This window comes from Pristiophorus japonicus, chromosome 9 (genome assembly GCF_044704955.1).
Source record: "Pristiophorus japonicus isolate sPriJap1 chromosome 9, sPriJap1.hap1, whole genome shotgun sequence".
Lineage (NCBI taxonomy): Eukaryota > Metazoa > Chordata > Chondrichthyes > Pristiophoridae > Pristiophorus > Pristiophorus japonicus.
The window spans coordinates 166,066,527-166,089,517 of NC_091985.1; the positions used below are offsets into that span (position 1 = coordinate 166,066,527).

The 22,991-nt window shown below is 44.0% G+C and overlaps 1 protein-coding gene across 8 annotated transcripts in view; it reads right to left on the minus strand.

The window, feature by feature from the left end:
• Positions 1-22,569, minus strand: part of atl2 (atlastin GTPase 2) — an 89,841-nt gene extending 67,272 nt beyond the window's left edge. For 4 of the 8 annotated variants that reach the window (XM_070890069.1, XM_070890062.1, XM_070890065.1 and 1 more), the window contains exon 1: positions 22,474-22,569. In XM_070890069.1, the coding sequence (XP_070746170.1) occupies positions 22,474-22,506 (33 nt within the window). In that variant the 5' untranslated portion in view covers positions 22,507-22,569. Of the gene's footprint in view, positions 1-6,198; positions 6,245-21,899; positions 22,066-22,473 lie in introns of those variants that run through there. The other 4 variants (XM_070890066.1, XM_070890070.1, XM_070890068.1 and 1 more) reach the window with 4 other exon arrangements.
• Between the last annotated feature and the right edge of the window lie 422 nt (positions 22,570-22,991).

Here is a 22,991-nt window from a genome sequence, read left to right on the forward strand (position 1 = left end):
CAGCTGTCAAACACTTACACCAGTCTAAATTGCTTTTAAGCCCAGTCCCAGCATGCAACAGCTCAAAGCCATTAAACATTTAGCTGGCTAAATAAAAGTTAATAGTCAAATAAATTTAGTAGATGCACAATGACAATGATCAGATTACTGCGTGCAGATTTGAGAACTCCGCTATAGAAAAGGACCTTAAACCCAGAAAGCAACTGTAGTGTAGACCAAAACTAGGGACTATAAATACAAGATAGTTATTTACCAGAAAGAGACATGTTGGAACTATTTCCACTGCAGCAAAGACTGAGATGTTTCTTTAAATTATGAAAGATTTTGATAGTGAATAGGGAAAACACATTTCATCTGGTCGAGGAATGAATGAAATAGGTTGGGGGAGGGGGCTTGGAAAAATGTCTTTACAGTTAGAGCGGGGAATGCTTTGCCAGACAGAGAATTGTGTCTCAAGGAAAAGTGGATAAACATTTAAAAGGGCAAGATGTAGGCATATGGAGAGAGAGAGAGCAGAGCAGCGAGATTAGTTTTGGAAGCTCTAGCACAAAGAGCTCACACACTTTGCACAGCTTTATTTCAGTCTATTCATTGGCCTAGCTAGCTGCGCATTACAGACTTCTGGTGGTTCACATCTTTAACTGTGGCACTTGGCATACCTCTGCTCCACAAAAGCCTCCTCTCACTCAGCTTCAGCTCATCCTATCAACATATTCTTCTATCGCTTTCTCTCTCGTGTACTTATTGAGCTTCCCTTTAAATGCATCAATGCTATTCGCCTCAACCATTGCATGTGGTAGTGAGTTCCACATTCTCACCAGTCTTTATTGATTAGTGACTATTGTATATTTAGATTTATGGCCTAGTTTTGGGCCTCCCCACAAGTGGCAACATCTTTAAGTCTACCCTATTGAATCCCTTCATAATTTTGAAGACCTTTATCAGGTCACCTCTTGGTCCTCTTGTTCAAGAGGAAAAAGCCCCATCCTTTTCAATTTTTCCTGATCGTTGTACCATCTCAGTTGTTGTATCGAGGCAGAGCATAGGAAGTCTAATGTGCTGGCCAATATTCTTCTCAACCAATACCACCAAAAACACATTTAGCCATTTACCCCGCTGTTTGCTGGGACCTTGCTGTGCACGCATTCGCTCCCATGTTACCCAAGATCATAATGGTGACTACACTTCAAAATGTACTTTGTTGGCTATGAAGCACTTTGGGACATCATAAGGACATGAAATGAATTATAGAAATGCTACTTTGTTCTATCCCTACAACAAAAAAGGAAACTTAGACATTTCAGAGGATTATTAGAACCTGGAATTCTTTACAGTGCATGGATATTAAAGATGAACATTTTTAAATATCACCAATTCACCTTTAAAAGTAGTGAAGGGAACAGAAATGAGATTACAGTAGATCACTCCAGCAGAATGGGCCAATTAACTCCTATGGTGTAACCTCATTCTATGAATCAATTCCTGACAAGAGTTTGTCTTCACAGTATACCCAATTCTTGAATTATTCAATAAAACTTCTGCAATTCCAACCACACCAGATCAGGCAAGATAGAGAACGAAGATGAAAATACACACACTTCTAAAAATCTTACCTTCAAATTAGATTCCTACTACTTCTGCAGCAATTCATTATTTTAGTACTTATACAAACCTGCAGTTTCAGTATTGGCAAATTGCCATCTACACCAGAACTACATTCCTTCTCTCCCTTCCAAATCAAGGTCCCATGCTAGGGATTTAAACAAGTGGATACACTTGAAGGATCCAATAAAACAGGAGAACAATCAGATTTTCCAAAACTTAATTTAAACAAGACTACACAAGAACATATCATATCATATCATAGGAGCAGGAGTAGGCCATTTAAAAAAAAGTGTTTTATAGTAATATTTTGTTTGTTAACTCATTCTTCTCACTCATCCCACAAATGTCTTCCTTCACAGATATGGATTTTAGCACTCAGAAATGGAACAATTTCTAGCATCACCACCACTCTGGTCCTCAATACATTTATGCCCTGCCTCATGAACAGCCTACCACTGACATTTTACTTCCTACACCAGACATTCTTATGGCATCAAAGAATGCCAACAATGTGAGTTGGCACCAAATTCGCAGTTTTTGTTTATATAAAAGGCTCAGCCCACAAAGGACTGGAAAGATTGTCCAAACACATGTGGAACCAATACAGCCAGCAGAGAAGACTTTTATCCCATCAGGCAGATCTTAGGAGTGAAAGGACAATGTGCTGATCAACGGTTCCATTCAGTCCTTTTATAAAGAAAAAAGTCACTCAGTCTCTTAAAAAAAAAAAGTCACCGTGGGCTGGATTTATGGCGAAAACAGTAGCGATATATGTGAAACTTACCACTTGCGCTGCGCTACTGTTTTTAAGCCCAAACATTCGGCCTTTACATCTACACCGTAAGGGAGGCGTTGCACAAGCATTCACAGCGCAAACCGCGAATTTCGGCAACTTTAGTCTGGGGCCGGGAGCGCTGCAAGAGGAGGAAGAAAAAACTTCCAAACAACATTCCAGAAACACTTACAAGACCCTTAATGTAATCGCTTCAAAAAAAAAAAAAAAATCTTTAACTTAACCTGCAAAAGAAAAGTTAACATACCTGGCAGGGCTGCACGCTAATCCGGATGCGGCGTACGGGTCGGGAGAGTGCCGAAAGTCGGTCACAAACCCAATCCGCTTCGTTGCACGTCAGCACACCTCTCCCCGGCAGTACTTGAAAGCACCGCCACAAACAGGGACCCGAGGATCCCGCCTGGGCTTTGCGCTGCGGAGGATCAAATCGCGGCAAAAACCTGGCCCATCATGTGTACACTGGCCTTTAATCATAACAGGTACCTGCAGCACAACAAAGACTGGAGGTCACACATCCACCACCTTAAAGATTTACATCTTCCACCATCAGCACAGTGGCTGCAGTGTGTACCATCTACAAAATGCACTGCAGCAACTCGCCAAGGCTTCTTCGACAGCACCTTCACCACCTAGAAGGGCAAGGGCAGCAGGCGCATGGGAACACCATCACCTCCCCAAGTTCCCCTCCAGGTCACATGCCATGTGTACTATCTCACTTCCTGCATTTTGTCACAGTCCTCTTCTGTATTAACTATACCCTGTCCTCGCTTCCCCAAATTCTAAAATTGTACTTTCGATTCTCCTGTACACATAGTTTATGTAAATGGTGAACAGTACTGATCCTAGTGGATCACCACTTCACACCATATGTCAATGAGTAACTACTTTTAACCCGTATTCAGTTTTCTATTTTGTAGCCAGCTTGCTATCCATTCTGCTACTTGTCCCGACTCCACGGATTCTGACCTTCGTCATGAGTCTACTGTGCAGTAGCTTATCGAAGTCTTTTTGGAAATCCAAATATATTACGTCTACTGCATTACACGTATCTACCCTTTGTTACTTCTTCAAAGAATTCAATAAAGTTGGTCAAACAAGACATTCCCTTTTGGAATCTGTTCTGACTACTTGATTATATTTTCAGTTTCTAGATGTTTTTCTATTACATCTTTAAGGATGCCATTATCTTTCCTCCCACTGACATTAAGCTAATTAGACTTGTTCTATCTCCATTTCCGCTAGTCCTCTGGCACTACTCCCTTTTCGAATGAATTTTTATATATACACATGCAATAAGTGCCTCTGCTATCACTTCTCTAACTTTTAATATGCATGGATGCAATCAATCCAGACCAGTGATTTAATCCTCTCCAAGTGTGATCAGTTTATTATTTTCCCCTTTCTATCTGAACAATAGCATAATGGAACATTGGACTTTCAATTAATAAACTTCTGTATTTCATATCTTTATATGCAGTTGTAATTTGGTCCAGGCACAAATATTTAAAATGGAAACATGGTTGCCACAATAAAAGTTTCTCTTTCTTAGCAGTTCTCCAATAACAAGACAAAGGCTAAGACCTGGAACTCAACTGGTTTGAACACCTGTGGGTTAAGTTAAGTAGTGTTTATGTTTGGCTGATTTATTCTTGCTTCTGGATAATTTTAATTCTTGCAACCTCAATTAGGCCCGAGCTATAATTGTGGCATTTTTCACTAATTCAAAAAAGAGAGCTGATGAACATAGCAGGCAGGCTTAACAAGTGCGTGCAGCCTTTTCTGTAATAATGAACAGTAGTGATGCACACATTTCCACCCACCCCCAATTTCGCATTGTGACAAATTATAAAGTAACTCTGGAAAAACGAGATTTTTTTTACATGCCTATTAAAAAAAGTGTACAAAAAAAAAGCACTATTTTTTCCCCTCAAAAATAGCCACTAACTATCAAATAGTCTCCATTCCAATATTTGGCTGAGTTAATTTTAGAAAGAACCCTAGTGCTTATGCACAAATGGTAAATTAGGCTTCGGAGGATCGAGTTTTTCCTAGTGTTACAGTACAGGAACCAAAGCCTATTAACCCAAATTTCAACAGCCTTTCCTGGGATTTCATGTAAAATATTGTCTTAAACCTGGGGATTTAAAGCCAATTAACAATTTTCATTCAAAAGTAATTTCATTGCCACCTTAGGTTAAGTGGGATCAAGCTCACTTAAAAACTTACTAAAAGTTACAGTGCAAGACTATACTAGAGAATAGAACTAGCAATTCCAGAACAAAGCTATTGCTGTGGGCCTTAATCAGTTAACCTATATTTCACAGTAGAAAATACTGACGTGAGTACAGTGCACCTGGGATTCAGAAATGCACCTGCAAGAGGAACTTTGAAGGTCATAAAATAATGCAATACTTCAGATTTAAATCCCACGCAAATTAGCACAAAGTTATGCCACTGCAACAAAAAAAGTCATGTCTTGTAAAAAATAAATCTTTGTATTAAGATATCTGCTAGTGATTTTCAAGCACACGGAGATGGGATGCAAACCCAAAAGTTTTTAAAATCCCTCTAAATACATTACAAGTAAATCACAAGCATTTGTAAACTGTATTTCTTTGCTTCTAGATACAGCTTACAAGTTTCAGACTCAACAACTAACCGTACCAATGTTGATTACTGAATTATTCATACTCATACAAATCATGATGCAACTCCATCATTGTTCATTGCTGCAAAAAAGTGTTTAATATATTTAACTGCTCCCTTAGCTACCTTAAGAGGGAAAAATTGCTTAGTTACACTAACACACACAGACTACCAACAGATCAAAAATTCTTTCCTTCCCAACCCAAGAGTTTTGCCTCTACTAATTTTATTCTCATTCTGTTCATGAACTTGGCTGCAAGAGTGTTATTAAAAAGTATGCTTCATTTGTTTGTCCATTAGCAAATCTGATTAGATAGACAAATAAAGGGTTCCACGAAACATTCGTCTTGCACTTCCAGATATACATTCCAATCCAAGTTTAAATTCTGGCTAAATCGTAAAAGCAAAGACTGACAAAAGTTTGATAGTAATTCCACTTTCCTTCAAACCAGTGTCAAACTTTGTAATGAAGCGTTTGTGAAATTTCCATAAATATATATCTCTATTGAAACAGTGAAAAAAAAAACAGTACAATTATGAACTTTGCTTCTGCAGTTGGGTTGTGTCTGGAGAGCACTTTGAACTCTATTACACTATGCTGGTAGCTGATGAATTAAGAGCACATAAAATTAAAAGTACAGTATACTAGCTCCAATCGGATTCCTCATACACCTGGTGACAATACTGAAGCAAACAGGGCAGTTGTAATATAGAAATATTTGATCTGCAGCCTTTGGCATAGCTACACAGTTCTACAAGCACTGGAATGTGAAAGGACAAACATTAAGTGGAACAGTCAGAACTCTAGCATTTGAGCTCCAGGATTTTGTTACTACTTAAGGAAATCTATTAATTTTAAATACTTAATTCACATGCTTGCTACGCAAATACAAAAAGTGTCATCGATACAGAATCATACCTGTTCAAAGACAACCAGCAACATTGGAGCTCCAATTTTAGAAATAGGCCTACCTTCATCAGTGCTGTAAACTTCAAATATCAATGTTATTTATTTTGCTGTCTCACTCCCCTACTACCACCGCTTAAAAAGTGGTCTTTAATGCAGGAGACTATTTCCATGGAGACTGGCAGGCCGCCTATACCACAATCTTCATTGGGAAGATGTTAAACAGTTTCAAAAGACCAAAACGTACCACAGTGCAGCAAGTGAATCCAGTTCCTCATGTTCAGCTCACATGACAAGCAGCACTTGATCCAATGCAAATTTATATACAATTTTGTACACCTATGGTTGGTTCCTTGCAAATCACAGTCTATTATATTTTAGGATGCAGCCCCTAAATGAGAAAAATCACATCAGTTGCATTCATCTTGTGGAAAAAGGAGTTGCACTTTTCGGGACTAAACTCAAACTATTTACTCGATAAAATCAGAACAGTAAATATCTAGAATTCAATGAACGTTGCAGAATTGATAGATATAGAAAGCTCAAAGTCCAAAGTTCATGCAAGATTTTTTAAGCTGCAGTGACTTCCTGCCCAACTCCCATCCCTCAGCACTTGGAAAATAAGCTATCCATTTCCCATCCAGCTCTCAAGCATCCTAACTCCCAGTCATGTAGCTACCCACTAGTCACATTTCAGTTCCAGCAATCTATTCAACTGCCTTGTTTTTAGCTTGCAAATCTCCATTTCCATCAGACCTCACTTATCTCCCATTCCTGCTGGTCCCCAATATAATACTCGCATTTATGATCTCAAATCTAAGGGCCAAACAAAAATCAGAAATCCAGTAAGTGTGAAATTTAAAAAATATATATATTGGAAAATTGCTGGAAAGCACTGCACTGGCTAACATTGTGAATCATCAGTACACCAAAAGTGTCTCTAAACATTCCCAAATACATTCTCTGCCTGTCTAATGACTTTAGCAGTCTTCAGTACTCAAGTCCCTTGACAAACTGCATGAATATATATATATAAATGTAGCATTCACTCACTCAAAAGGCTATAACCATCCTAAAGGATATCAAATTGATGAAGGGGGGCTTCTTGTGCATGAAACACAAAAAGTTAGCATGCAGGCAAATGGAATGTTTGCTTTTATTGCAAGGGGATGGCGTATAAAAGCAGAGAAGTCCTGCTACAACTGTACAGGTATTGGTGATGCCACCCCTGGAGTACTGCGTACAGTTTTGGTCACTATTTAAGGATATACAGTAAACTAGTTTATCTGGATCACTCAGGGATTCGGCATTTCCGGGCAAACAAATTTTCCGTTTGGGGCAAGTTTACATTTTAAAGCTAATATTTGAAGGTGATAGAGCCACCCACAAAGATTTAGTTTGTTTTATCTGAACGTGAATGTAATAAGTTACATGAATTGATTCCTAACATCTTGAAATTAAAAATTTTATTGTTAAAACTGAGCTTGTTTTTAAAATAGCGACCTTAGATCGGCTTGTTTAAATTAATTCATTTTCTTAATTAAAATGTGGATGGTATGAGTTTGCAGAACCTCAAAGTAAAGTGAGAATTTCCCTTAAAAAAACAATATATTTCATTGCTTCTTCAGCAAGTGTCCAAATCTTTTATCTTTTTCTTCAATCTCATTGTCTGAATCGCTCATCTCTACGTCAGATTTGTCTTTATTGGTGACTATGCTGATGAATTCCTGGTCAGTATGAGTTTGCACTACATCTATCGATGTCAACATCTATCCACTGAGCAATGTCATCTTCTGCTAGGGATTTAAATGCGTTTGTTTCATGTGCACTGCTGACAATCTCCACGATTTCTGTGACAGCCTGTTTTTTTTTTTTTATTAGCCCGTACATAGAAACCTTCAAATTCTTAGTCATCAGAAGCACTGTCTACGAATATGAAATTGGGCCACAACTTGCACCAACACCTCTTCAATGTAGCGTTTTTTTACTTCTCTCCATGCCAGCGACCATGCATAGATGGCATCTTTAATATTGTATGCTCTCTGGAAATCAGAGATTGATTGATCGCTATCAATCAATTTGCACATGAAGTTATTCCTATAGTGGCACTTGAAGTTTTGTATGACACCCTGATCCATAGGTTGAATGAGCGAGGTCACATTGGGGGGCAGATAGCATGCGAAGATGTTGCCACAACTGGACGCTAATTTTGACTCGTGGCTCCAGAAGCAGCACACACTTTCCATTAGGTTTGTCTATTTTCTTCATGTTTGAGCTTGGGGGACGAATTCTGTTGAAAACCATTCCATGAATATGTCCTTGTCCATCCACGCACTTTTCTGAGCCTTATAGCTAACTGGTAAATGAGCAATTCCTTTTAAAGCACATGGCTTCCTTGATTTGCCAATCACTAAAAGTAGAAGTCTATGTTCTCCAGAGGCATTGGTACAATTCAAGATTGTTAACCTCTCATTCATGTTAAAGCCTGCAGCTTCCTTCTCCCCTGCTGCAGCCAACATAGCAGTTGACAAACACCTCCCTAGTAAGCCAGTCTCATTGGCATTGTATATTTGATCTGTAGTCAATTTCATTTCCTGCACCATCTCAGCAAATGTTCTTGAATAATTCTGTGCAACCTCATTGTCTGCTGATTTTTTTTTCTCACCCAACACATCCAGCTGGCGAATGCCGTGGCGATGCTTAAAACATGTGACCCAGCCTTCTGAAAAAATCCACTCTTCAGCTAGATTCATTCTCATCTTGAAGTCTTTGGCCCTGAAATTGCCACACCTTCAGACCGTTTCAAAGAAAACTATTCATAAAAGCACTTGGTCTAGTTTGTCAAACTTCAACTCTGGCAAATTCTTGCAGGACATTGCCTTGATGGGAGATTCAGAAGCAGCGGTGAAACTTTCTAAATCATTCTTTTGCTTCTTGATATCGTAAATTGTTGATGATCCAACTTCATATTCGTCCATCAAGGTACACACACTTCTGCCAGCTTGAGACTTCTTTATAATTTCTGCTGAATGCTCAACATTGTTTCCTTTTACAAGACAATTTAAATTGTACACCCAACTGCTTGAACTGCTTTCAATGGGTGTGACAGTTGAAGTGAGAAAGTCATCCACGCCTGTGTCAATTTATGTGTAATTGATAGTTGAAGTGAGCAAGATATTCACACGTGGGAGTTATTTTAAATTCCGTTACAACAGGTTTTCTGTTAGATCCGTATCCGGATAAACGAGAGTTGCTTGTACTTGCATTGGAGGCAGTTCACAGAAGGTTCACTAGGTTGATTCTGGAGATAAGGGGGTTGACTTATGAAGATAGGTTGAGTCGGTTGGGCCTATACTCATTGGAATTCTGAAGAATGAGGGGTGATCTTATCAAAACATAAGATAATGAGGGGGCTCGACAAGTTGGATGCAGAGAATATATTTCCACTCGGCAAACTAAAACTAGGGGGCATAGTCTCAGAATAAGAAGCCTCCCATTTAAAACTGAGATGAGGAGGAATTACTTCCCAAAGGGTTGTAAATCTATGGAATTCTCTGCCCCAGAGAGCTGTGGAGGCTGGGTCATTGAATATATTTAAGGTGGATATACAGATTTTTGAGCAATAAGGGAATAAAGGGTTATGGGGAGCAGGCAGGGATGTGGAATTGAGTCCACAGTCAGATCAGCCATGATCTTATTGAATGGCAGAGCAGGCTCAAGGGGCCGTATGGCTTACTCATGCTCCTATTTCTTGTGTTCTTGAAGGGCAAGGAATCCAATGCGATAAGGAATCGTGAACAATTTAACATTTGCCAACAGGGGCATGGGTTACCTGAAGAAGAGGGACTGTTTGACATTCTGTAAAAGTAGAAATGTCCTGGGCATTAGCCACAGGGATCAATGAAGATCTAAAAGCAGACTACAGACATATCCCATAAGGACTCCCATGCTAGAATGTGTTTCGCCGAATAGACAATGGTGTTTATTTTTTTAATTGCATCTCCAGTTGTAAAGCACTTCATACAGCTGCCTATAGATCAGTTTAAATATTTGGCTAGCAATTTGATTATTTGCATATATTTTAGTTATTATTCTGATCTAATCAGATTGCATCAAGAACCCCAGTTGTCCAAAGGGTAGAAGCCAAAATGACAAGCCCTGCTCTCCCATCACCCCCTCCTCAGTGACCGACAATGTCTCCAACAAAACCGAATTTCAAACAATTGTTTTGTTTATAAATCCCTCCATGGCTTCACCCCATCCCTACTCTACAACCTTCTCCAGCCTTGCATTCCCTCAAGTCCTCAGGCTCTGGTCTCCTGTGTATCGTACTCACCTGCTCTACATTTGATGGGAATTTCTTCCTGCCTTCAGGCTGGAGCCTTGGCTCAGTGGTACCACTCTCACCCGAGTCAGAAACTCCTAGTTTCAAGCCCCACTCCAGAGATTTGAGCACATAATGCAGGCTGGCACTTATGACATTGTAGTACTGCATTGCACGAAGTGCCATTTTCAGATGAAATGTTAACTAAAACTAAGGCACCAGCTACCCTTTCAGGTGGACGCAAAAAATCCCAGTGCCTTGGCCAATATTTCAATCAATGCTGAAAAAGTGTATCTGGTCATTTATCTCTCAGCTGTTTGTGGGACCTTGTTGTGCACAATTGTTGCAAATTTCCCGACATTACAACAGTAACTACACTTCCAAAAAGTAATTAGTGACACTTTGAGGTTGTGAAAGAAACTATACGTACAATGCTAGTTCTTCAACCTCTCTTCAACCAAGCTTTCTGTTGCATCTCTGCCACGGAGGCCCAGGAAACATATCCCTCAGCCTTTTTTCTACATCAAGTGGGTTGTACAATAACACGTCGTTGCTACAGCTACATTTTTTCTTGAGAATGAAAGTATTTTAATCATTTCAGTACTGGTCTTCTAGCATATATTTATTTTAAATATATAGCGAGCTAAATCCAGACTTAGATGCAGATATCGTAAATAAAATCTTCACAAAATTTCAAAATACAACAAATAATAAGGAACGCAGATTGCAAAAGATTTATATCTTATGTAACTGGGCTAATAGGTGGTGTAATGCATTTGCTTCATGGGTTCCTTTAAGAATTCGTAGCAACACATTGCTATTAAGAACTAGTTAGTTTATTCATCATCATAGGCAGTCCCTTGAAACAAGGATGACTTGCTTCCACACCAAAAAAGGATGAGTTCACAGGTGTTTCAATGAAGGACCTAATATTCCAGGTCCTGAAGTACATGTTGAAGGGTGGAAGATGCTTGTGCTTGACAGAGCTAGATTTTGGTCCAGTGGTAAGGGTCCAGGAGAGGCGCAAGTGCGGGGCCAGGGGCAGCATGGGCCAGTCCACACTGCGATGTGTGCGCACACTAGGTCCGTGCAGCAGAGCAGGTCTCCAGTTGGTTTATTAACAAAGGTAACAATCACACTACACATTACCAGCTCATCCACTACGTTCACAACTGCAGACCTCATCGTGGATGACCTAGACTCAACTGACTGGGGTTTTAGTGAGTCTTGTGAGCATCACATGACTGGCTAAGCCACTCACAATGCAACAGCTCTATAAACCTGTGAGCATACATTACAGGTGGCAGACAATTTGATGTGGCTACGTAAAATAAATCGGTGTAGGTGCAAGGAACCAAGACTGTTAAATGGAACTCTGGCAAAATATAAACAGCAAGAGATTTGGAGATAGTAAGTCAACATTGCTGACTGGTAGAGAGAGATGAAGCACTCCCTGTGCTAACTTCCAAGTGATGTATATCCTCCCAGTTAGTCAGAGCCCATAGTAGGAGTACTACATACAGTTCCAATCAATCACTTAATCACAGAAAAGGATATCACTGCCTGATGAGCAGTGGTAATAAATGCCAGGCCTCAACAATTTAGGAAGGATGTGAAGGCCTTAGAGAGGGGGCAGAAAAGATTTACAAGAATGGTTCCAGGGATGAGGGACTTCAGTTACATGGATAGACTGGAGAAGCTGGGGTTGTTCTCCTTACAGCAGAGAAATTAAGGAGATTTGATAGAGGTGTTCAAAACCATGAGGGATCTAGACAGAGTAGATAGAGAAATTGTTACCATTGGCGGAAGGGTCGAGAACCAGAGGACACAGATTTAAGGTGATTGGCAGAAGAACCAAAGGCACACGAGGAGGAACTTTTTTTTTTTTTTATAAACGCAGAGTGGTTAGGATCTGGAATGCACTGCCTGAAAGGGTGGTGGAGGCAGATTCAATCATGGCTTTCAGAAAGGAATGGGTCAAGTAGCCGAAGGGGAAAAAATTGCAGGGCTAGAGAAAGAGCAGGGGAGTGGGACTAGCTGAAGTGCTCTTGCAGAGAGCTGGCACGGGCTCGACAGGGCGAATGGCCTCCTCCTGTACTGTAACCATTCTATAATTCTAATTTTGAATGTTACCTTTGGAACAAAGAGATTGAGGCAATCCAAATACCTCATTATATAGTGCTAATTTCCACTGATGCAGAATCAGTCCTATTTATATTGCAGACACGAAGGGCCCTTACGGCTAAAGGGATCAAGAGGTATGGAGAGAAAGCAGGAAAGGGGTACTGAGGTGAATGATCAGCCATGATCTTGTTGAATGGTGGTGCAGGCTCAAAGGGCCAAATGGCCTACTGCTGCACCTATTTTCTATGTACAAAATTCACTGGGACAGTTAGTGCAAAGTTGCATGCGTTTGCCACTCTGGCCATAGAACTGCCTTGAAATGGGCAAAAGTCTGTGCTGCCCAGTAACAGAATACACAATGCAGGCCTGTGCAGTCTTCAAGTAGAGGTCATCCCACCCACAAACACCAAAATGGTGGAATCAAGATTATGCGTCACCACTGGCAGTTTCATTCAGGGATTTCAGTACCTCAGGTGGCAAGAGTTAGGTTACTTACATTATACAGTCGGCTCATAATTTTCCCTTTAGAAAAAACGATCCAGGAGGCAGTATTGAAGTTTTATAAATTAACATTTGTCACTAGAAGGGTATAACTACCAGAGGCTAAAAATTAATTGACCCAGCATCAATTGCTATGAGAGTGCTCCAAACTTCTACCACCCTTGAGTGTAGAAGTGTTTCCCCAACTTCACTTCTAAAAAGTCTGGCTCTAATTTTTAGGCTACACCCCCAAGTCCTAGATTCCCGAACAAGCTGATATAGTTTCTCTCCATCTACCCCATCAGTTCCCGGTCATGTTTGTAACCTTTATGTAACAACACTGTACACTGTATACAATTGTGAAATGCACACCTTGACCACAGGGGGTGAACTTGTGGGAGACACTCCTCACCTGATCATCCAGGTATATAAAAAGGGAGGTCCCACGCAGGGTCAGGTCTTCTTGGTCCTGGGAATAAAGGTTCAGGTCACGTAGTGACTTTGTTTGCAGTACATGCCTCGTGTGATTCTATAGTAAGGTGCAAGGACACCACATTTGGCGACGAGAAACAGGAATCAATGACCCACGAGGATGGCCACCGGCAGCACAGAGGAACGGTACTGTGTTGGTGAGGACTGGGACAATTTCGTTGAGAGGCTCCAGCAGAGTTTTGTCACGAAGGACTGGCTGTGAGCGGAAGCAGCTGACAAGCGGAGGGCGCATCTACTGACCAGCTGTGGATCCAAGACGTAAGCGCTGATGAAAGACCTGCTCGCACCAGAGAAGCCGGTGGACAAGTCCTTTGAAGAGCTCAGCACACTGATCGGTGAGCACCTCAAACCGGCGAGCAGTGCACACATGGCCCGGCACCAGTTCTATACACACCAGCGTCAGGAGGGACAAAGCATATCGGACTTCGTTGCGGACCTTCAGCATTTGGCCAGCCTCTAAATTCACAGACGCCTGCTGGGGGGAGGGGGGGGGGGGATGTTAAGGGATTTCTTCATTGAGGGCATTGGTCATGCCGGGATTTTCAGGAAGAATACTGAGACCCAGGACTTGACTTTGGAACAGGCAGCTTTGATAGCTCAGACCTTCATGGCAGGGGAAGAGGAGACCAAGATAACATATGCACGCAGCCCTGGTCCAAACGTACCGATGGACCAGGGAGTTAACATTGTAAACTCGACTCAGAACCCCGCAGTCAGGCAAGGGCAATTAGACACCGCCCAGGCAACAACAGACTCTAGGGTGGGCCAGCAACAGAGACAATGGCAGGGGGAATCGGCAATTCATGCCATCACAAGAGACAATGCGTCCCGGGATGGGACCATTGACACTCACCAACAGAGTGCTCAGGAGTAATCAAAGAGACAATCAGAGGAATGCCTGGTAACAGTTCCTTTGTTCACAACAATCTCCGCTCATGCTGGAGGTGCGGTGACAGACATGCTGCAAAAACCTGCAGGTTTCAACAATTTATCTGTAGAAACTACAACTTCAGTGGACATTTGGCCAGAATGTGCAGAAAACCTCTAGCGAGGCTAGTTTACGAGGCAGAGGAACCAAACGAGGGGTCTGCAAGGCAGATTGATGCTTGGGGCAAAACCATGGATGATGAAGTCCAGCAGGTTCACATGGCAGACATCCACAGCTCATATACCAAAATGCCACCTATGATGAAATTTCTATTAAATGGCATCCTGGTACACATGGAGCTGGACACAGGAGCCAGTCAGTCACTTAGAGTGCCCAGCAATTTGAAAAACTATGGCCACTCAAAGCTAACAGGCCTAAACTGGAACGCATTGACACAGTTATGGATGTACACCAGAGATCATCCCAGTGCAAACTTGGTGGTCACACACAACAGATCGGAAGCCAGCTGCCACTCTGGATTGTCCCGGGGAACGGTCCCGCACTTTTGGGGAGGAGCTGGCTAGCCGAGATGAACTGGAAATGCGGGGGGAGGGGGGAGGATGTGCACGCCATTTCATCTGTGGAGCGAAGTTCATGCTCACAGGTCCTACAGAAAATCAAGTCACTCTTTCAACCAGGTATCGGGACTTTCAAGGGCACCAAAGTAGTGATACGCATCACCCCGGATGCCAGATCAGTGCACCACAAAGCCAGAGCTGTGCCATATATGATGCGCGAGAAAATTGAATGAGTTGGACAGGCTGCTAAGAGAGGTCATAATTTCGCCTGTTGAATTCAGTGACTGGGCAAGCCCCATCGTTCGTGACCTTAAAGCGGATGGCTCGGTCAGGATTTGTGGTGACTACAAGGCCGCTATCAACCGAGTGTCACTACAGGACCAATATCCGCTTCAGAGAGCGGAGGATCTTTTTGCCACACTGGCAGGTGGCAAGTTGTTTACCAAGTTGGACCTCACTTCAGCCTACATGACTCAGGAACTGGGTGAAGAATCCAACCACCATCACTATGCACAAGGGGCTATTTGTCTACAACAGGTGTCCGTTTGGCATTCGTTCAGCGGCCGCTATCTTCCAGAGGAACATGGAAAGCCTGCTTAAATCCATTCCTGGCACAATCGTATTCCAAGATGACATCCTAATCACGGGTCAAGACACCGAGGAACACCTCCACAACCTGGAGGAGGTGCTACGCTGACTGGACCGGGTAGGCTTGCGACTAAAGAAGTCCAAGTGTGTGTTTTTGGCCCCAGAGGTCGAGTTTTTGGGCAGGAGGGTTGCCGCAGACGGGATTCCAGCCTACCGAATCCAAAACAGAGGCGATCCGTCACGCACCCAGACCCGGCAACACATCGGAGTTGGTCATTCCTGGGACTCTTGAACTACTTTGGGAACTTTCTGCCGAACCTAAGCACATTGTTGGAGTCGCTACACATGCAAGGGTTGCAAATGGTTTTGGGGGGACTGTCAAGAACGGGCTTGCAATCGGGCACGGAGCCTGCTTTGTTCGAATAAGCTGTTGACTTTGTACAACCCCTGTAAGAAACTGGTTTTAACGTGTGATGCATCATCCTATGGGGTTGGGTGTGTGTTGCAGCAGAGTAATGATGAGGGCCAACTCCAACCTGTGGGTTATGCCTCCAGGTTGCTCTCCCAGGCAGAACGGGGATATGGGATGGTTGAAAAGGAAGCACTCATGTGTCTATTGGGTGAAAAAAATGCACCAGTACCTTTTCAGCAGAAGGTTAGAGTTAGAAACAGACCACAAGCCGTTAACATCCCTGTTGTCCAACAGCAAGGCTGTCAATGCCAATGCGTCAGCTCGCATACAGCGGTGGGCCCTCTCGCTGGCTGCGTATGACTACACCATACGGTACCAGCCAGGCACCGAAAATTGCACTAACGCGCTCAGTAGGCTCCCACTGGCGACCACTAAGGGGGCGTCGGAGCAAAGCACAGAGATGGTCATGGCCGTTGAGGCTTTCAACATCGCAAGCTCCCCCATCACAGCCAGCCAGATCAAAATCCGGACCAACAGCGATCCCCTCCTATCCCTGATAAAGAAATGTGTCCTGACTGGGGATTGGGCACCCGCACATGGAGCGTGCCCAGAGGAGGTCAGACCGTTTCACAGAAGGATGGATGAGCTCTCCATCCAAGCCGACTGCCTGCTATGGGGCAGCCGGGTAGTCATGCCCCAGAAAGGAAGGGAAGCATTCATCAGAGAACTCCACAGCGAGCACCCAGGCATTGTGCTAATGAAGGCCATTGCCCGGTCACATATATGGTGGCCGGGAATTGACTCAGACCTGGAACACTGTGTTCGCAGGTTCATGACATGTGCTCAGCTGGGTAATGCCCCCAGGGAGGCCCTGGCCCACCAAGCCATGGTCACAGTCACAGACTACACGGGCCCGTTAATGGGGAAAATGTTCCTGATTGTTGTCGATGCATACTCAAAATGGATCGAGTGTATCACACTGAATTCGTGCACGACATCCACCACTGTGGAGAGTCTGCATGTGGTCTTTGCGACCCAAGGCTTGCCAGATATCCTGGTTAGCGACAATGGCCCATGTTTCACTTGCCATGAATTCCAGGAGTTTATGTCAGGTAACGGTATCAAACACGTCAGGACAGCACCGTTCAAGCCGGCTTCCAATGGCCAGGCAGAACGTGCGGTTCAAATCATAAAACAGGACATGGTCCGGATTCAAGGACCATCCCTTCAGTGCTGCCTATCGAGCCTTCTGCTGGCCTATAGGTCTCGCCCGCATTCGCTCACGGGAGTCCCGCCCACGGAACTACTCATGAAACGCACGCTTAAAATGCAGCGGTCTTTCATTCATCCAGCCCTGTCAGACATTGAGGGCAAGCGGCAGTACCAAATAGAGTGCCATGATCGCAACTCAGTGGGGAGATGCATAGAAATCGATGAACCTGTATTCATTCTCAATTACGCTTTGGGACCCAAGTGGCTTGAGGGCACTGTAATAGGCAAAGAGGGGAATAGGGTCATAGTGGTCAGACTTAACAATGGGCAGATATGCTGCAAACATCTGGACCAAGTAAAGAAAAGGTTCAGCATGGACACTGAGGAAGACCATGAGCTGTTACCCACACCACTGCCAGTGAACAAGCAACAAGGACATTCAACAGCATGCACAGTCCCTGCGGACAGGCCGGAATCACCTCAGATGACAGGGACGCATGCCAAGGCTCAACCACCAGAGCCCCAACTGCCACACTCCACGAGAGCACGTCGACCGCCTGAAAGACTCAATCTTTGACCCAAAGAAGTTTGGGGGAGATGATGTCATGTTTATAACCTTCACATAACTGTAACCTTTGTGTAACAACACTATACACAACTGCGAAATGCACACCTTGACCGCAGGGGATAAACTTGTGGGAGACACTCCTCACCTGGTCATCCAGGTATATAAAAAGGGAGGTCCCACGCAGGGTCAGGTCTTCTTGGTCCTGGGAATAAAGGTTCAAGTCACGTAGTGACTTTGTCTGCAGTACATGCCTCGTGTGATTCTATAGTAAGGTGTAAGGACACCACATTCCCCATAATACCTTGAAAGTTTTGATCAAATCACCTATTAATCTTCTAAATTCTAGTAAATATAGCCCTAGTTTATGTAATCTCACCTCACAATTTAACTCTTGGCACCCAGGTATCATTCTGATAAAATCGACAGTGCACTCCCTCAGAGGCCACTATATGCTTCCTAGTGTGGTGCCTAGAATTGAACACAGTACTCGAGGTGTGGTCTAACCAGGGCTTTGTACAGCTGCAAAGACATCAATATGCTCTGAACATCATTACAATCCAATGTCATTTTAAGACTTCATCATTTTGACCATTAATTTTAAGTTTTGAACCTTTGCATGGACCAGTTGTATACTTCAAATATTACAGTATTTCTTCATCTATTTGGCACAATAACTTCGTGAGCCACAAAAATGTTTTAGACCAATATGTATGAGTTACAGTATCGTCCAGGCTCATTCAAAAATGGACACTTAAAATACCAGTGAGGAGGAGCACACTGCTCACGAACAACTACGCTTCAAATGGCTGTGTATAAATCCTGAACAGCAAAATACTAATCTATAGGGAAATTTACACACTGCACCAGAATGGTATTACCTGTTTGGGATACCCAGCTTTAGTTATCTCAAGTGCATCATTTCCAAGTGGAAGTCAAGCATTGCCTCATGGGAAGTTACTCACCTGAGTTATCAGGTCAGATATATGCAATGGTCACTAACAGCAGCAACAAGTCACCTGCCTGCTTGGTCACAGTTGGTGCAAAGCTGAGAGAGATGCAAACAAGGCAAGGTAGAAAACAACTTAGAAGGACTGCAGGAAGATATCAACTGGTCAGGTGGGCAGAACAGTGGCAATGGAATTTAATTCAGAGAAGTGTGAGCTAATGCATTCTGTGAGGATTATCAAGGAACAGGAATACACATTAAATGGTGTAGTGTAGAGGAACAAAGACCTTGGAGTGCATGTCCACAGATCCCTGAAAGTAGGTGAATAAGGTGGTTAAGAAGGTATACGTAATGCTTGCCTTTATTAGCCGAGGCATAGAATACCAGAGCAGGGGAGTTATGCTTGTACTGTGTAAAACAACTGGTTAGGCCACAGCTGGAGTACTGCATGCAGTTCAGGTCACCACATTACAGGAAGGACGTGATTGCACTGGAGGGGGTACAGAGGAGATTTACGAGGATGTTGCTGGAAGTGGAGAATCTTAGCTAGGACGACAGATTATTTAGGCTGGATTTATTTTCATTGGAACAGAGGAGGCTGAGGGAAGACCTCATTGAGGTATATAAAATTATGAGGGGCCTAGATATAGTAGATAGAAAGGGCCTATTTCCCTTAGAAGAAGCGTCAACAACCAGGACGCATAAATTTAAAGTAATTGGTAGAAGGTTTAGAGGAGATTTGAGGGGAAATTTCTTCACGCAGAGGGTTGTGGGGGTCTGGAACTCACTGCCTATAAGGCTGGTAGAGGCAGAAACGCTCACCACATTTAAAAAGTACTTGGATAGACACAAGTGCCATAACCTGTAGGGTTACAGACCTAGAGCTGGAAAGTGGGATTAGGCTGGATAGCCTCTTGTCAGCCGGCATGGAGATGATGGGCTGGCATGGCCTCCTTCCGTGCTGTAAACTTCTATGATTCTATAATGAGGCATGCATACCACAAAAAACCTTGCCATTTCAATTTCAACTTCAACAAGAGTCCCATATTTAAGCAGTGTTGTTAACAGTTGGATTGTATTGTATTGTAGGAAAAACTTCAAACACAATGGTCCTGTAATTTCTATTATGTAGTAACAGCATGGACAGGGAAGGATGCATCTCTGAGCCAGGGAGTTCAACAAAAAAAATTAGAATTTTCACTCAGAGAGCAGCCATGAGAGGACTTTGAGATAATTGGATGCACATGATGCCACCCACAAATAACTCACTCATCTGGGGTATATACAGAGCCACCTCAAAATGATACTTAATGCCTATTAGCACCCACAGAAAATAGTTCAACAGCTCACCTTCAGGAGATAGAGAAAAACTCTGAATAAAAAGCCTAAATATATCCTGCGATAAAATTTTGCACTAAACAGCTATGGATTGCTGGGATTTTGATACATTGATATGAAATTAGCTGCTGTAACCTTATCATGGATGCACTCATTCGAAGACAAATTTCCAGGTTAAAAAAAAACACAAAAAGCTGCCACTAAACTGGCTGACACCAGCTATAATGGCCATCCACATTCCGAGGATTATCACCCCCACCAAATAGAGTGTGCTCGATGCCAAAAAAGCCACCTAAGCACTTGAAAGTACAGTGTGTTAAACGTCAAGGGCATTGATAAGCTTATCTGCAACAGTTATGCAAAATGTTGCACAAGTAGCTAATTACCAGCATTGTACCTGTATTGCTTTTCTATTAGACTTCAATTTAGCACTTTTCTAAAATCTTGCCATGCCAATGCAAGCATTTGATTGTGGGCAAATATGGTAGTGTCATTTACCACATTGAGCCATCATTCCAAATCTTAACAGCCTCACTCGGGACTGAAAAAAAGAGGTATCATGCCAAAAAATTGCATTTGGAAATCATGCAAACGTCTCCCAGTTCGATCAAGTGACAGCTGTCGATTGCAGGCCCAAAAGAACTCTGAAGGGAAGGAGTCGGAACCGTTTGCAGGAAATCCCAGCAATTTGAGGCCAAACTGGACTAAAGCCACTAGTGGATGGTAACAAATTACAACCACCGCAACCTTGCTACTCAGACAAATCTTTTATTCATTCAGCAGAGAGCCTGGGTTTATACAAGATTTGCTTGTGTGTGCACAAGTTCTTATTGAAATAAAAGGGAATTAGATGTGGCCCTGACGGCTAAAGGGATCAAGGGGTATGGAGAGAAAGCAGGAATGGGGTACTGAAGTGAATGATCAGCCATGATCATATTGAATGATGATGATGCAGGCTCGAAAGGCCGAATGGCCTACTCTTGCACCTATTTTTTTTATGTAACCCGACAAAGAAATGCGGCCAGACCTAAACTTTCACGAGGGACAATGACAGATGTCCCGGCTACGGCTCAGTTTGCTCCTAAACATTATCCATTAAATAAATGGAAGGTGTAACAAGTACTTCCCTTTCGGCCCACCGTCAGCCTGCTCTCGGCTCCTGTCAGAGCAACGTGCTGACCAGGGTGGACCAGGCCGGGGCTCAAGCCTTCCTCCCTCAAATAAATTGCCCTTGTGCCTCTTTGCGTTGGGAAGGTTGGAGGGAGAAGAGCCAGCGACCGGGGAAAAGGGCGCGAACCCTGCTCTCCCGTGACATGACGGTCGGGGGCAAGCGGTGACCGAGCAACCCCCCCGCCAGGCCCGAGGGTGGGGGAAAGTCAGGGGTGTTGCAAACTGGTAATAAAACCATTATTAAATAAGCGTTCTCCTAAATAAGCACAACTCTGTGGTGCACAACTCTGTGGTGTTAACCCAACACATGGGCGGGCGGAGGGAAGGAATGCCGAGCTAAGAGACACCACACGCTGCCAGCCAGCCGGCCGGCAATGTCGGGGGAGGATGGAGAAGACGCAGCGCCTCGCAACACGCTCCTCCAAGTCAGCTTCCTTCCGCTGACCGCACCCCCAGCTCTCTCCCACCCTCCCCGCGGGTAAAGGGGTTTGTTTACACTCAGACCCTCCTCCCCCTACCCTCCCCGGGCAAGCTAGTGTCAAGAGAGGATTCCTTTTTTTTTTAAATACAAACATAGGAAATGTCGAAATATTACTTCAGGAATGCGCGGCAATAACGCCGGGCCGTCCCTCCTGTCACCAGCGGCTTCCCGTACCTGCCGTTCATTTGAAAGCAAACGGCTTTCTGCGAACCGGGCACGCAGCACCGTCCCACTCCACCGCGAGGATTTCAGGCCCCCCCCCCCCCCCCTCCTCGTCCCAATTTTACAAACTTCGCTCCCGTTTAAAACCCCTAAAGCACGTTTCTTTTTTTTTTTAAATCCGCGCTCTCTTCCAAATAACACTCACCGGCTCTCCGTCCTAGAGACCGCCCGAGATGCATCTCCTCGGATCTTTCTGCCGCTTTCAACAGCATCTTTTGCAGCGCCTGGATACGCCCGCTGCGAGAACGATTCTCCGGCCCCGAGCGAAACCGCCTGGAACAGATCACTCCGCACCAATTTCCCCCCGGCCCGCCCCATCTCTTCACAGCGCCTGCGCAGCAACAGATCACAGCGCCAACCCATCTCCTCCTCCTCCTCACAGCGCCTGCGCAGAAAAATCACAGCGCCAACCTCCCCTCCGCTTCCTCCTCACAGCGCCTGCGCAGCAACAGACCCCGGCGCCAATCTCTCTGCTGCTCCTCCTCCTCCTCCTCCTCACAGCGCCTGCGCGGCGACAGTCACTCGGCGCCAAACGCTCCTCCCCCCACCTTTCCCTTCACGCGAGCAGTTCCCCAACTGCGCGGCGCTATTCAAATTCTCCCAAGGTAGCAAGAAACGAACTTTTACCGGACGCAACGACGGGGAGAGGCGTCCCTCCCGCAAGCCGACGATCCCACAACACCAAGTCTAAAGGGTACATTCGGTGAACGGGCTGTTACCTTCGGTGGTGTTGGTGGTGGCGCCTTCGTCATCGCCGCTTCCACGACGACAGAGACGCGACCCTCTGCACTCGGTGTCTGCCGCCATCTTTGAGTGTTTAAATCGGGAAAGTGACTGACGTCAAAGACTGACAGCGGCTCCTTTATCGGCGCGGCTCCGCTGGGGGAACGTGGGAGCGCGGCGCCGCGGGGTCCTAGCGCCCGGCAGCTCCTATCGGATTCCATGAGAGGGTGGAAAAGGCAAACAAAAACCTTGCTAAATCACAGCAAACAAAATCAGTTTGTCAACGCCGAACGGAAGGACACACGTTAAGAATGTTATTTGATATTTGACAAAAAAAATTGCAATTCAATTTAAACCTTATTCAGGCATCATATAATAGGTCATTTTTCCAGATCAAAAATGAATGTGCTGGCCACTCCTAAATGAATGGTGCCCGGTCGGTGTGCCGAAAACCGCACAGCTTTGAAGGCGTAACTGAAAAGAAATACAACAAGAATCTCTCTGGATCAACGCA